Source organism: Ahaetulla prasina, chromosome 3 (assembly GCF_028640845.1).
Source record: "Ahaetulla prasina isolate Xishuangbanna chromosome 3, ASM2864084v1, whole genome shotgun sequence".
Classification (NCBI taxonomy): domain Eukaryota; kingdom Metazoa; phylum Chordata; class Lepidosauria; order Squamata; family Colubridae; genus Ahaetulla; species Ahaetulla prasina.
Genome location: NC_080541.1, coordinates 142508721 through 142523102, shown reverse-complemented (window position 1 = coordinate 142523102; position 14382 = coordinate 142508721). Strand labels below are relative to the sequence as shown.

The following is a 14382-nucleotide window of genomic DNA, read 5'->3' as shown; positions in this document are numbered from 1 at the left end:
CCAGCTGGTCACTTTCTTTTTTTTATCTATTTTTTTTGCTACTTCCAGTAGGCAAGTTTCTCCCATCCATGTACTCTCTGCCAAGTCCCTCTGCACCACCCACTCACACACCCCTGTACACCCACCCCCGGGCTCCCCAGGCTTTCTCCTTGATCTGCAGGGTGGCTGTCACATATCTTTCTGCACTCTTCTCAACTGAATGGCACCTATTACACACCTCTTTGCATTCTCCCCAACCCTGCCAGTTCTTTGCCTCTTGCACACCACCTTGTATATTTTGCCCAATTCACACAACTTGTGTGCATCCTCACACTCCCTAATCCACACCATGACTGTAACACTCTCCTGACTTATGTCTTTTGTCTGCTTTCCTTACCCATTCCTTTTGCACACCGTTGTGCACTCACACACTCTTGCCATGCCATGCAGTGGATCTCATGTATATTCCTTACCAATCCCCACACCTCCATGCACCTCCTTCCCACTTATCTGTGGGCGTGGACTTGCAAGTTCTTGCTGGATTCAGCATTGACTTTGATTATGGAAAGCCAGCAGGAAGTTGCATCACCTAACGACCAAGGTATTCACTTAATGATGTCAACCAGGACTCAGGGATTGCCATTGCTAGGTGATACTATTGCACGTTATGACATCATTTACCAATGGAAATTCCAATCCCAATTGCTATCATAAGTCAAGAACTACCTATATTCAATTAGTTTTCTAGGAAGATAGGAAGGGGTAGAACATTCATTCATTCATTTGTACATTCACTATCATTACTCATGTCAAACCAAAGACTCTGGCAATTAACAATAATTTTAAAAAATCAATCCCTCCCCAACAGAAAATAAGTATACAATTGGTAATTGAAATTAAAACAAGCAAACAGACAAATCCATCAGATACAATACAAAAATCTCAAGAATGCTAATTAACAGATTCCAATGGACTAGAGAATAGTCTATCCAGAAGATGACCAAGCTGTGAGTGACAGTGAGCAGACTCCCATTGAAAGAAAGGGTGAAACTGGCACATAACACAAAGCTTTGCAAAGACTGACCTGGTCACAGTTGCTATCTGGTCCTCAAACAGGAGTTATAAGTTTAAGAGGATCTCCAAATTTGCTCTGGCTCAATTTGGGGTAATGCAACCCCATTCAGAACAAGAGATAAAGAAGAGATAAAGAATTCTCAAAACTGGAGGGCCTAGAGCCTACCTTATTTTCAGAAAGGAAACCCCAACTTGATACAGCATATAAACTTTCATCTCAATATGAAATGAGTAAACCAAGCTCCAAGTGGAAAATAGTGAATGAACCAACCTTGCAAATTAAAAAAAATAATTAAAACAATAATTACTTTAGAAGTCTATTCTGAGCTTGAACATCTGCTTCCAAGTTTGATATTTGTTCTTCTAATATTGGAATATGGACTGAACGTGTACCCAAAGAAGATTCCAGGAAAGATATCTGAAAAAATAAGGTAAAAAGGAAGAATTCATTATTGTTCTTCTTAATAGATCATTTGTACACTTATTTGATTACAAACTTCTTTTTTTAATCTATTTTTTGCTACTTTCAGTAGGCAAATAACTTCACTAATTACCAATATAAATAGAGTATTTCTTTACTAATTTCCAACATTTTTAATCTGCACATAGCATGATATTTTAAGTTAGTCGATAACACAATAGAAATAAAAATATTCTATGAAGTCCATTTGGTTTTTTTTTCACTTAACGGTATACTTAAACATTGACAATTATAGCATAAGACAAGTCTATAAAATGTTGCAAGATTAGGACTGATTTTTGGTGATCTAATATTGCTGTGGGCGCTTAAAATGTAATGTGTGAAAGAGACACATCAAGTTTTATAGACCATAAAACCATGTAGCTTTTTTCTTTATGTAATATGGAACAATTATTTTAATAGAGTAAAGATACATCATTATGCCACTTTAAAATTCACTCCTCTAAATCTGAGCCAAGGTTATATTAAAAATGCTAAATATTCTAAATATGCATAAGTGCTAACATAAAAACATTACATATTACAATTCAACATAAAGGAGAATATTATAGGGTATAATTAATAATATAGCAGGTATTAAACATGCTTTTTAAGATACTCACTTGTGCTCTTGCCTGGTTCAGTTCAAACTTTATAGTTTCAATTTCATTCATCAGTTTGTGGTTCTGAGAAATTAGTGAAGCATTGTTTTCACGAACTACATTCAGTTTGTCCCGTAGAAGTTCATTTTCCTCTTCCATGCTCTTATCATAAGTCAGTGAATATGACTACAAAAAAAAAAAGCATTTGTAGTAAACACAATTGTTGTTCATTTTTAATTTTTAGGATTAACAGTATCAGGATTTGGGATAAAACAAAGGTAATGTAGGCATACTGCTAGAAATGAGCAAATTCTCAAATAATTACTTTGCTCCTGGATTTCCTTGAAGAATCACTGTTATGCCAAGACATTTTGCTTACAGTATTATTCTGTAATTCAGAACGATCAACCAGATCTTCCAGTGTTAAAATTTCAAGCTCACTATCATGAACGCCAAGTTCAGAATTATGTGAATTATTACTGGAAAAACAAAAATAAAAGAAACATATTACTTCAATTTTTACACTAATTATTCTGACAGAAAATCTCAAAGTTAGGATATAAACACAATGTAAATAAGCATATCAGTAACAGTAACTTTAGTTCCATACTGTTATACCTATAAAGCTGTTCTCCCAAGTCTTGTAAAGTTTTTTCTGTTTTCTTTAGATGACCTCTTAATGCTACAATATTAGCAAGCAAATCTTCCACATCTTCCTGTTGGTCATTGGAAGCCCAAGAGTTAGGTTCCATTTATATTCATTTGTCTGAAATAAATAACTAAGAAAAGAATAATAATATTTTGAAAAAATGCTTTTTAATTCTCATCATTACAGAAAGCAATATGTTAACTCTAGCTGCACAAATACATTCAGTCACTTTCATACTACTGTTTCTTAACATTAATAACTATCAAAAATTAGTTGTTGGGAAACAAACTTCAATTTATGGTCATTTTTAATTTATAGGAATACTGTAAATTGAATAATAATACCCAATGATGAATAGAAGGTAATAACTAGGAGATAGTGCCCTGCATAAATACAAAGGGTGCATAATTCACATATTTTAGTTAACAGAAATCCAACCAACAAAGGGCCGATACTGTACTGATTTGAATGCCATGGAAGTTGTTTTCAAGATAATGCTGTTTATAATGCTATACTACTTCATGTTAGTTCATTAATATTCCATAGATATAGATGATGTATATGAGAATTCCATAGATACATCTATATCTTCAGGGTTCATTCTAAATTTTATTAGGAGAATCATCAAGGTACTTGATACTGAATCTGGGACTTGTGGTAGTGATGGACTGGATGACAGCTAAATTGAGTTTTAATCCAGACAAGATGTCCCGGATTAGACCACTGAAGGAAATACAAGTCAATTTCAGCCTAGATGAGGTAGCTCTCTAGACGAATTAAGTTTAGTTTGATACTTACAGTACATATTCAGCTTTATTAAGATCTCTTTATTAGGACAGCAACTTAAATTTTATTTAAATACCTTATTTGTTATCTGGTATTACAGAACAACTTTTTTATAATTGAGTCTACTTTTTCCTTTGACAGTTCTTTAAAATTACAGTAATTTTAACTGGGTTAGGTTTTCTGAATGGTAGACATCACTCATTTTAATATATATTTATACTATTGATGTCACACTCATATACATGTGAATGGTGTTAACATTATTTAACTATATTGATTTAACCTGTTTTCAGAACTGTATACAAATTGATGAACATATATAACTTTTTGTTAAAATTTGAACAAGAAAAAAGTGAATTTATGATAAAATGGGACAAATGTTTGGTTATAATTACAAATGAAACAATGTAAGAATATGTGGATGAAAGGACTGAAATTCAAAAATAAAAACACATTATGTTATACTTAAAGAGAAATGTTATAAAATGATGATGGTATTTATCACTGGAAAAATTGTGTGAAACATATAGATGAACTTCAAATTTATGCTAAAAATGTGAACAAGGGACTTTTTATCATGCTTGGTGGACATGTAAAAAAGCCAAACTCATCTTCCCACACTTATTAAATGAATCACTGCAGTTATTAAGTTAGTAAAAGTTGTTAAGCGAATCTAGCTTCCCCACTGACTTTGGTTGGCAAGTTAGTAAAAGGTAGTAACATTATTCCAAGACACTGTGACTGTCATAAATATGGTCAGTTGCCAAACATCTGAATTTTGATCACATGACCATGGAGAGGCTGCAACAATTGTAACTCTGAAAAAGTCACTTCTTCAGAAATCATTTCTTTGCATTCTTTTTCTCTTTCTGCACTCTTGGTTTTATTCTCCCTTTATTCTTTTATATTTTCATTATTAGTTCATGTTAGTTTTTATATTTCTATTTTAAAAATCTAGTAAAATTATCATAAAAATATCCTGCCTCTAGCTCAATGTTCCTATATAGTCCTGGACCCTTTCAGGGGTCCTTGAAATCAAAATTATTTGCCAGACACAGGATATTTGCAAAAATGTAAAACCATCATACTCTTATTATTTGTTTGTTTAAAAAAATAGGGTTTTTTCCCTACCTATTTTATTTGTTAATATCTAACCGGCTTAATATTTTTACACGACTCAATAAATATTCTATTAATGCATCCATTTTAATTGTTTATATAAATATATATAAACCATAAAAACAAAAACTATTTTGGGCTCTTTTTTTACAAAAAAACCGAGAAAAGATCGTGAGAGAAAAACAACAACCTTAACCCTTAAGAAACACTGCTCTAGCTCGATCTAACACAATCACAATCACAATCTGAATCAGATCCAATTATCCTTCCTATCGCATCGCAATGGCGTTTTTCCCTCAGAAGGGCTTCTCCGTATTCCCGAAATTCAGTTCCTTCTCCGCCACCAGCAACCGGCCAATATTCCTCCCTCACCTCTATGTAATTTCATGTTTCCTCTCACCGCTCCGGGCCCCCAAAAGAATAACCCTCGGGGAAATGGGCAGTTCAGAAAAAAAATGTGAAAATAAATAAAACGTATAAATATATCGCTCCCCCCTCAGAGGCACCGCCACCTTCTCTCCCTCAGGTCCTGAACCGCCTAGACCACGCCGGTTGCAGGCCACAAGCTTTCCGTTGCTTAGCAACTCTTTCTCCTCCTCCCCCCCCCCCATACAGTAAGCACTCCTCGTGCCTCCATTGAACTCTCTTAAGAGCCGCATTACACTGGCTCAATTATTAAAAAAAGAGGGGGGGCCCCGAATTGACAGTTGGGAACGTCACCAAAGCAACCCGCCTTGAGATAGGCTCCAATTGACGCTCCCACGAAAATCCCATTTTTACCCCACCTCCGCGTTTTATAGATAAATCAGCGTAGCGCTTTACTTTTGCTTTTCAGTTCGCGGCCCTGGGAACAACTCGTTCGAACCGCGCAGGATCGAAGGTTTTTAAAAAATAAATTAAAAAAAAAAAGTCCGCGAATAGAAGACGCTTAAAAGGAAGCGGTCGCCGTCTATTGGTTCGTTGCCTCGGCTCCTGGCGGCCCTCGGGAGTGGTAGTCCTGCGGCTCTCCTTCTTTCCGCTCCCAGCTCTCATTTAAACGCAGGGCGGACTACATTCCCCACCGTGCCTTGCAAACCCGGGCCTTTAAAAGCAACTCCTTTTTAAGAGATCCACCGACGTTTTAAAAAGGGGCGTGATCTTCCTTTCACGCAAGCCGTCTCCTCGGGCTGTGTATTGTGGGTATTCTTTCTCTTATTAACCAACCCGCCCCCCCACCTCTCTCCTCACAGTCCTAACCCTGCACGTCCCGACGCGTGTGAGACTAGCCCTAGTTAGAGGTGGCGCGAGTTGCGATCTGCGGCTTGCGGTTTCCGGACTTCCCCCGCTTGCGGAGCTTTTGAGGATGAGGACGGCGACCGGGCAGCGTTTGCTAGTCTTCGTCCCGTTGTTGCTGCTGCTGCTGCTGCTTCCCCCACCGCCTGGAGTTTTGGGGTTTGTTGCTTCTCTAGACAGTGACTTCACCTTCACGTTACCCGCCGGCCGGAAGGAGTGCTTCTTCCAGACCATGAAGAAGGAGGCCACGTTGGAGATCGAGTTCCAGGTGAGGAGGGAAAAGGTGGTGGGAAGATCGGGGATCGCCTATACATGAAATCGTGGTAGCAAAAGGAGGGGCGAGGGGCAGTTGGTGTGTTTTATATAGGTGTGCCCGAGTTTTTCCAAGAATCGGTAGATGCATCCAAGGCGGCAAGAGAGCAAACTTTTGATTCAACCCGCAAAAGGAAAATATCTTTTGCTAAAGAGGAAGTATGCGCTCCAAAGACGCTGTCCTGGAAAAAAAGTTCAAATCTGCGGTTTCCTCTTGCACTTGCACACTTATTTTCGGCTCTAGAAAGAAGTGACCTAACCTATCGGTCACTGTGGCCAGATTCGCATGGAGATAGGCAGGGCACACAAACCTTGTATTAATACTGCAGAAACTCAATGTGATTATATGAATATCATCATTTTTGCCAGGTTCTCGGTTTTTGTCTTGGATTTAATTTAAAAGTTGCAAGTCAGATGTTTGGAACCTATTCGTCTTATAGGTTATATAACGGAATAGAATAACAGAGTTGGAAGGGACCTTGTAGGTCATCTAGTCCAACACCCTCCCTCCCCACCCCCCAAGCAGGAAACCATTTCTGACAGATAGCAGTCCAGTCTCTTATTGAAAACTCCCAGTGATGAAGCTCCCACAGCTTCTGAAGGCAAGCTTTTTCCATTGGTTGATTGTTCTCACTGTCGGAATATTTCTTATTTCTAGGGTGAGTCTCTCCTTGATCAGTTTCCATCCATTATTCCTTGTCTGGCCTTCAGGTGCTTTGGAAAAATTATTTGCAGTGTCAAAGCTTTAAAGAATGAAGCATTCACATCTCTGGCCATCATCTAGCCTTCCTCAACTTGGTACATTCCAGATGAATAGTTTACAAGTGCCATCATTTCTTCTAGTTTGACTATTGGCCATGTTTGCTAGGAATCTGAGAGTCCTGCATGTCCATGCGGTGGCTAGTCTAGGTTGAGGGAATGTGGTAGTTCATGTTTGTTTTACAGAGCAAACAGACTAGCTAAATATCAGTGACACAGCTTGATCAAACTGGTTTTTAGATGCTTGGACTGACAAGTCTACATAACCAAATTCTGCAGTGTACTCAAGATCATGAAAGCCAAATAAGCCTAAAATGACTGAGATGAATAGATTAAATGAGAATTTGACTACATTGGATATGAAGAGTTTCTTCTCCAGCGGCACGGAACTATCTGTTGCTTATTGCTTATGCATGCTGTTGCTCTATTCTGTATTTTATGGAGCATAATTTATTAATCACAAAACAAATGAATTTGTAGAGCAATTCTACTCAAGGTTACTAGAAAGTTAATTTCAAATTACCTCTCCATATTAGTATTATTTGGAATTTCCTTTTCATTATTGGGAAGGAGAGGTTATTTTTATATGTGTGTATATAAAATTTATATCCCATCCAGCTCAAGGTGACTTGAGTTATACAGAAGGTGCTAAGTGCCATGGGTGCAATAGTTGCCAACCATGGAATAAGTATTTGTGTAATGACGGAGTTTTTTTGTAAAGAAGAATGCTGTTATTGTTCTTCATAACATGAAGAACAAGTAAATGCTAGAGTAAAAATGCTAGAGTAAAAATGCTGTTGCTTTCACAAAATCTTGGGTCATGTTTATCTAATCTATTAAATAATATTTTGATATACTATTATCTATATCTGCAGTTCTCCCTGCTATATCCCTGTCCCCAAAAGCTTCCATGTCTGGTTGACAGAGTTATATAACTTTGTTCACAGACCGGTTTATAAAAACCTTGTTTGCCAATTTCTTAAATTGATGAGTACTGGTTTAATTTCTATCTTTGTTGCATTCTTAGGTACTAGACGGAGCAGGTTTAGATGTGGATTTTCACCTCGTATCGCCCAAACATGAAACCATAGTTTTCGAACAGAGAAAATCAGATGGTGTCCACACGTAAGTTGAAAAATGATAAAAGACTCACTTGGCAGATCCTGAGTTTTGAAAAAAGAAATTCACAGAAGGGTTGAGCAATCCTTGCTGTACATTCCCCCTCCCTCCCACAAATCATCTAAAAGATGGCGAAATTATTTTGAAAGATATGAAACATTATAAGGAACTGCTATGGGACGGGAGGTTATTTAAAATCTTGTCTTTCTGCAGCTGAAATATGCTAGGTTGGAAGTTCCCAAAGTTTTTTGCTTCAGTGTCTTTAGTGTCTCTATAATTCTTTCACGGCATGCTGTGTTATGACACAGTTTGGGAACCATGGTTTAAGACAAATGGTGAACTCACAAAGATAATATGGGATATTTTAATTTTTTGAGGGAAACAGCAATATTAAGCCAGTGTCCAACCGATGTTAAATATTGCTCTTTTCCTCAACAATTTAAAGTATTGCACATCATTCCTGCAAATTTCTAGTGACCCAAGGTACTGCAGCAGTTTAGAAGATATAACATTACCTGTACCCTTTTCAAGCTTCAGAGTACTGTCATTAAGGGATTTGAAAGGAATATAATTACCTATACAGTGTATTAAAGTGCAATGTCTTATGTTAACAGAGTGGAGACAGAGGAAGGTGATTACATGTTCTGCTTTGACAACACATTTAGCACCCTATCAGAGAAAGTGATTTTCTTTGAACTGATCTTAGATAACATGGGAGAAGAAGAAGATGATTGGGAAAAATATGCAACTGGAACAGAGCTTCTGGATATGAAGTTAGAAGATATTCTGGTATGTAACAGAAGCCAGCTCTTGTGGAATGTATGGCTGCTGGAACTTAAAATGTGTTTGTTCTCTTTTTCACTGAATCAAAATTGGATTGGAAATAAGACAACGTAGCAACTATTGCACATCTATCCCTATTGTTTACATTAACATCTATTTTATGTAATACACAGAGTATTGGCATTTTTTATTAGGATTCAAAATGGTTCAAATTCAGAATGTTTTGAAAACTACTCTTTTTCTCTGTGATGGAAGAATGAGAAAAAGAGGGTATACGTGCTTGGCACACTGGAATAGTATACAGGTAGTCCTTGACTTACAACAGTTCATTTAATGACCGAAGTTACAATGACCCTGAAAAAAGTGACTTATGACGATTTTTCACACTTATGACTATTGTAGCATCCCTAGAGTCATGTGATTTACATTCAGATGTTTGACAACTGGTTCATATTTATGACAGTTGTAGTGTCCAGAGTTCATGTGATCATCTTTTGCAACCTTCTGACAGGCAGTCAATAGGGAAGCCAGTTTCACTTAACAACCATGTTACTTACAACAACTGCAGTGATTCGCTTAACAAATATGGCAAGAAAACTCATAAATTGGGGCAAAACTCATTTAAGAAATTTCTCATAAATTTTGGGTTCAATTGAGGTCATAAGTCGAGGACTACCTATATTTACAAACATAAAGACTGGTGTATCAGGAGTATTGTGAGTGCTAAAAATTTTTAAAAAACCTATTCATCTTCGAGAACATTGAGATCAAAGGAATTTTTAGCTGAACAAGTCTGGCTGAAAGAGGATGATTTGTGGTCTTCCAAAATTTTAGTAGTATATAGTATACGAAAAGCAGAAGAGTCCTTTCAGCTGCCTATGTGAATAAAAGATTCTTGACCAGAACGTTGGAGTAGGAACAATGGCCTGTAGAAAGGAGGGATGGAGCATGATCTCACAGCGACAACATTAGGAGTAATTTTTAGATTTGTCTTTGTTCTATTTTTTTCTTTAAAAATATTTGGTTTTAAAACTAGTGGCTGTTGTTTTTTTTACTAGGAATCTGTCAACAGTGTGAAGGCTCGGCTTGGCAAAAGCATTCAGATTCAAAACCTGCTCAAAGCATTTGAAGCTCGTGATAGAAATATACAAGAAAGCAATTATGACAGAGTAAACTTCTGGTCCATGGTCAACCTGGCAGTAATGATTATAGTGTCAGCTGTTCAGGTTTACATGTTGAAGAGTCTGTTTGAAGATAAAAGGAAAACTAGAACTTAACACAAGAGTTTCATTTAAAGCAATAAATAAGGGAATTTGCAATACACTGATTAAGGAAAAAAGATGGCTATTACTTCTCAGCTGTTTGGAATGGATAATAACCTTCACATGCGATTTTTAAAAAATTACGAACAGAGTTGCTTTTCTCTAACGGTGCATAATTTGTCTCTGATACCATTTGTCTTGCACAGAATACTGGAGCAATGCCAGTTTTTTAACATTTGTAATTATGTATACTTTTTGCCTAACTTTTTAAAAAAAGTAAATGATTTGTTTCATAACCTTATAAAGATGTGTTTTCAAAATTTAATGACCAGAGTCGAATAGAAATGCTGAAAATAAGCCTATTATTAGATCGGCTGTTAAAGTGAAGCTTCTTGTGATTTATTTGTACTAAGAAATTTTCAAAATGAATGTTTGAAATGCACTTGTTCCAAACTCCAGCAGTTCACAGACATTAATAGTCAATAGGTGGAATAAAATCCAAGTCACTAAGTCTATAAAGCAAAGTTGTATTGGTTCAGCTACTTGGGTCCAAATTCAGAAGTTAATATAGTGAATCAATCTTTGTAATAATTCAAAATGAAAACTATATAATCTAAGTCCTAGAAGAAACATTTGTTCAAATACCATACTTAATTACCATATTTTTTGGTGTATGACGCACTTCCCCCCAAAAAATAGGGTGAAAATTGGGGTGTTTCTTATACACCAAATGTAACCAGCCCCCACCCTTTTGAAGCTTTTGGAGACTGCAAATGCAGCCTCCCAAAGAGAGAGCCTCTCAAGCAGATTTTTTTTTCTTATTTTCCTCCCCCCCAAATAAGGTGTGTCTTATACTCCAGAGCATCTTATACTCCGAAAAATATGATATGTATTGAAAACTCACTTTTCTTCTCAAATTTTTATGTAAAATTTTAACTTTGGAGACCCAATAAAGGAGAGTATTTGTAATCAGGATTGAAATGAGGAGTCCTTGGTGCTCTCTGAGTTTGGTTGTTTTCTTGCAAATGTTTCATTGCCCAAATTAGGTAACATCATCAATGCTAGTTACGGTTGTGACTAGCCCTGCTGATGTTACCTAGTTTGGATAATGAAATGTCTGCAAGAAAAAAACCAAAACTCAGAGAGCATCAAAGACTCTGGAACTCTGGAATGCCTGGACGTAACAACCTATGTTAATATTATTAATCTTAATATTAATGTGCATTAGGATACTAGCATCCTGGAAGATGCTGCTGGTTTAAGAATCACACTCAATAAAATTAACACAAGTTTATGAAAACATTTTTCATACTGCCATGAAAGCCTGAAAAAAGGTATGTTGCTTTAAAGAACAGAATGGTATTGAGATGTGAAACACTAAAATCATTTTTGAAGTATGCACTGGTTTAATATACATATTGGATATCAGGATTCATTTAGTTTAATTGGTTGACTTTGGAAGCTTCTCTATGCAAATTTATCATTTTAAGAAATCATAAACATGGCTATCTTTATCATTACAATGTTCTCACTTTATAACGCTGTCAGACATATGTACTACTCTTGAATTATTTGAGCATTGTAAGGACTGAAATTTTGGTTCATTCACAAAGTTACAATTATTACTGTAAATCAATCTTTCTAGCACCAGGGACCGGTTTCATGGAAGACAATTTTTCCACGAACTTGGGGGAGAGATGGTTTTACGCGCAACCTAGATCCGTGCAGATGAAGCTTCGCTCGCTTGCTGCTTATGTGGCCCTACAGGGGCCCTTGCTGTAGATCATGGATAAATGATTAACAAACGTTCTGGTTTCATTTCTGGTACAAATTTGTCCCTGAGGAATTGGGTATAGAATAGTCCTGTTTTAGCATGAAATATAACATTGCCATTTTAATCAACTTTTTAAGACTTGAATAGTAGCAGAATGGAAATGGATATTTGATTTCATTATTCTGTTTATGTATGATACGGGTGTGTGTGTTATACATACACAGGCATGCAAAGGCGGAAAGCACGTACCATCATTGGATGGTATGAAATGTTGCCTTTTTAAACAGCTCTTCAATTCAGCTGAATTGGTTTTCCTAAAGTGCTTTCCCACATCTGTTGTAGGCCAAAAGTGAGGTGTATTCTTTTAAAAACATATCCGGATGATTTTTAACTTTGTGAATTAAATTATACCAATGGTAAGAATGATTCTAAAAAATGTGACTCAAAAGCAAGTTAAAGTACAGGTAGTCCTCAACTTTTTTGAGCCCCAAATTTCTGTTGCTAAGCGAGATAGTTAAGTGAGTTTTGCCCCATTTTGAAACCTTTCTCACAACAGTCGTAAAGTGAATCACTGCAGTTAAGTTAGGAACACGGTTGTTAAATGAATCTGGCTTCCCCATTGAGAAGGTCGTAAAAGGTGATCATGTGACCCTAGATCGCTGAAACTCACAAATATGAGTCAGTTGCCAAGCAGCTGAATTTTGATCATGTGACTATGGTCACAAGAAAACTGTTCATAAGTTACTTTTTTCAATGCCACTAAATTTGAGCAATCACTAAGCGAACTATTGTAAGTCGAGCAATGCCTGTATATGCTCACCAAATTGTTGTGTATCAGTATTCTGCCCAGTGCTAATTTGAATGCAAGACATACTCCATATCAGTAATTCTACCAATTTGGATACTCAGATTATTCTTTAACTTATGATACATTGAGTAACAGGCCATACAACTTTTGAAAAAATGTATAAAATGTAAAAAATTCTTCAATCTCACAGGATCAATATAACCCATAGAACTTTGTTTAATGAATTATTCAATTAATGTACCCAGTAAATTGAAACAGCTGAGGACTAAATCAGAGTTGAGAAACATTCTAGAATGCTGTGAGCTTGTCTCACAATTAAGTGGTTTTCTTCTATGTAAATGAAAGCATATCGGTTGATGAGAAATAGTACAGCTATAATGAATGTTTCCACTATTTAATCTTCCATTCATACAACAGGTTTACCTATTAATAAGATTTTGGTGAGCCTGAGCACCTATACCCAAGTGTCCAAATGCTATAGCAAATTTCATGAAAACTTCATTCTATCATCTACACAATACTACTATCGGTAAATAAATGTTAGAACTGATTATTTAAGGAACAAAATGCAAGCATTATATATACCTATTAACATATATGCAAGTACGGAAAACTGAATTTTATTTCCATATTATTAATCTTGCAGTTGAAACAAACATGGTACTTCCAATGGTCTTGGAATTCAGAAAAAAAATGGCTGCGATAGCTATAGCACTGGTAAAGTTATTATATAACATTTTGTACAAAACAAAGCTGTGACTAGCTTTCTACCTCTATATTTAGCTACAACTTGCTCTGTGTCCTTTGCAGTGTTAATGTTGCAACAACAACCTTAAATCCATAAACACTGCCTAACTGAGTTGTTTTAATAAGTTTACTTTGTGGTATATTTTGTATGATACAATTTAACAGAGCTCAGGAATAAACATTCTGCAAACAAAATATAGATTTTTATTGAGACGCAAAAGTGATTGTGGGGAAAACCAATAAAGGAATATTAAATCAATTATGTATTTTATTTCTGTGATTTTCCCATTTATGTGCATAGAGTGCAGGTCCTTCTTCCCCAGGCAATATATGAATGTTAGGGAAATGGCGTAAGATATCCCCTCTTAGCCTTTTCTCTCTTGTGTTTCTCCGACCTCTTTTGTTCTCTTTTACCAAGAGCAAGATAAGAATCTCTAACATTGAAAATGACGGAAGAAAATAGAAGGAAATCTTCAGAGATCTTTGCACCTTGAGTGCAATTTTTTGATATTGTTTAACGTATAGAACCTTTTAAAAATTTATTCCAATGTACAGTATTGTTATAGACACTCACCAAAAAAGCAGAGTAAAACTTGCCTCTAGACACTCTAATATGCCTGACTGTTTATGTCCCATAAATACTCTCCAGACTGTAGCTGTAATTTCTAACAGGAATTTGCAAGTCATGATTATGAAATACTGCACTTAACAATCACAGCCAGAGCAACTGTCGTAAGGAAGGTGTGGTCAGTGGCAATTCACTTTATGACCATGTAGCTTAGGACTACTTGTACTTAACTATAAGGTACCATTCTGAACACCAAAAGGTGGCCCCAACAATCCTACCTACTGTATTTTTCGGACTATAAGACCCACT

At 36.2% G+C, this 14382-nt stretch overlaps 2 protein-coding genes across 2 annotated transcripts in view; one reads left to right on the top strand and one right to left on the bottom strand.

Annotated features, from left to right (window-relative positions):
• Positions 1 to 5135, bottom strand: part of CCDC18 (coiled-coil domain containing 18) — a 44939-nt gene extending 39804 nt beyond the window's left edge. Inside the window, exons 1-5 of the mRNA XM_058175782.1 lie at positions 5042 to 5135; positions 2734 to 2894; positions 2441 to 2594; positions 2137 to 2301; positions 1362 to 1471 (exon numbers count right to left, since the gene is read on the bottom strand). Coding sequence (XP_058031765.1) covers positions 1362 to 1471; positions 2137 to 2301; positions 2441 to 2594; positions 2734 to 2867 — 563 coding nt within the window. The 5' untranslated portion in view covers positions 2868 to 2894; positions 5042 to 5135. The remainder of the gene's footprint in view (positions 1 to 1361; positions 1472 to 2136; positions 2302 to 2440; positions 2595 to 2733; positions 2895 to 5041) is intronic.
• Positions 5136 to 5863: 728 nt separating this feature from the next.
• Positions 5864 to 13764, top strand: TMED5 (transmembrane p24 trafficking protein 5). The gene is made up of 4 exons (XM_058177847.1): positions 5864 to 6209; positions 8040 to 8137; positions 8746 to 8920; positions 9973 to 13764. Exons 1-4 carry the CDS (start codon positions 6012 to 6014, stop codon positions 10189 to 10191), a joined length of 690 nt encoding a protein of 229 aa, XP_058033830.1. The 5' UTR covers positions 5864 to 6011; the 3' UTR covers positions 10192 to 13764.
• Positions 13765 to 14382: the final 618 nt, after the last annotated feature.

What these genes read in the sequence shown, in the direction of transcription:
- TMED5 (XM_058177847.1), top strand. Translation starts at nt 6,012, where the DNA reads ATGAGGACGGCGACCGGGCAGCGTTTGCTAGTCTTCGTCCCGTTGTTG. An exon ending in CGTTGGAGATCGAGTTCCAG is followed by an intron (nt 6,210 to 8,039) that starts GTGAGGAGGGAA and finishes TTGCATTCTTAG; the next exon opens with GTACTAGACGGAGCAGGTTT. An exon ending in AAATCAGATGGTGTCCACAC is followed by an intron (nt 8,138 to 8,745) that starts GTAAGTTGAAAA and finishes TTATGTTAACAG; the next exon opens with AGTGGAGACAGAGGAAGGTG.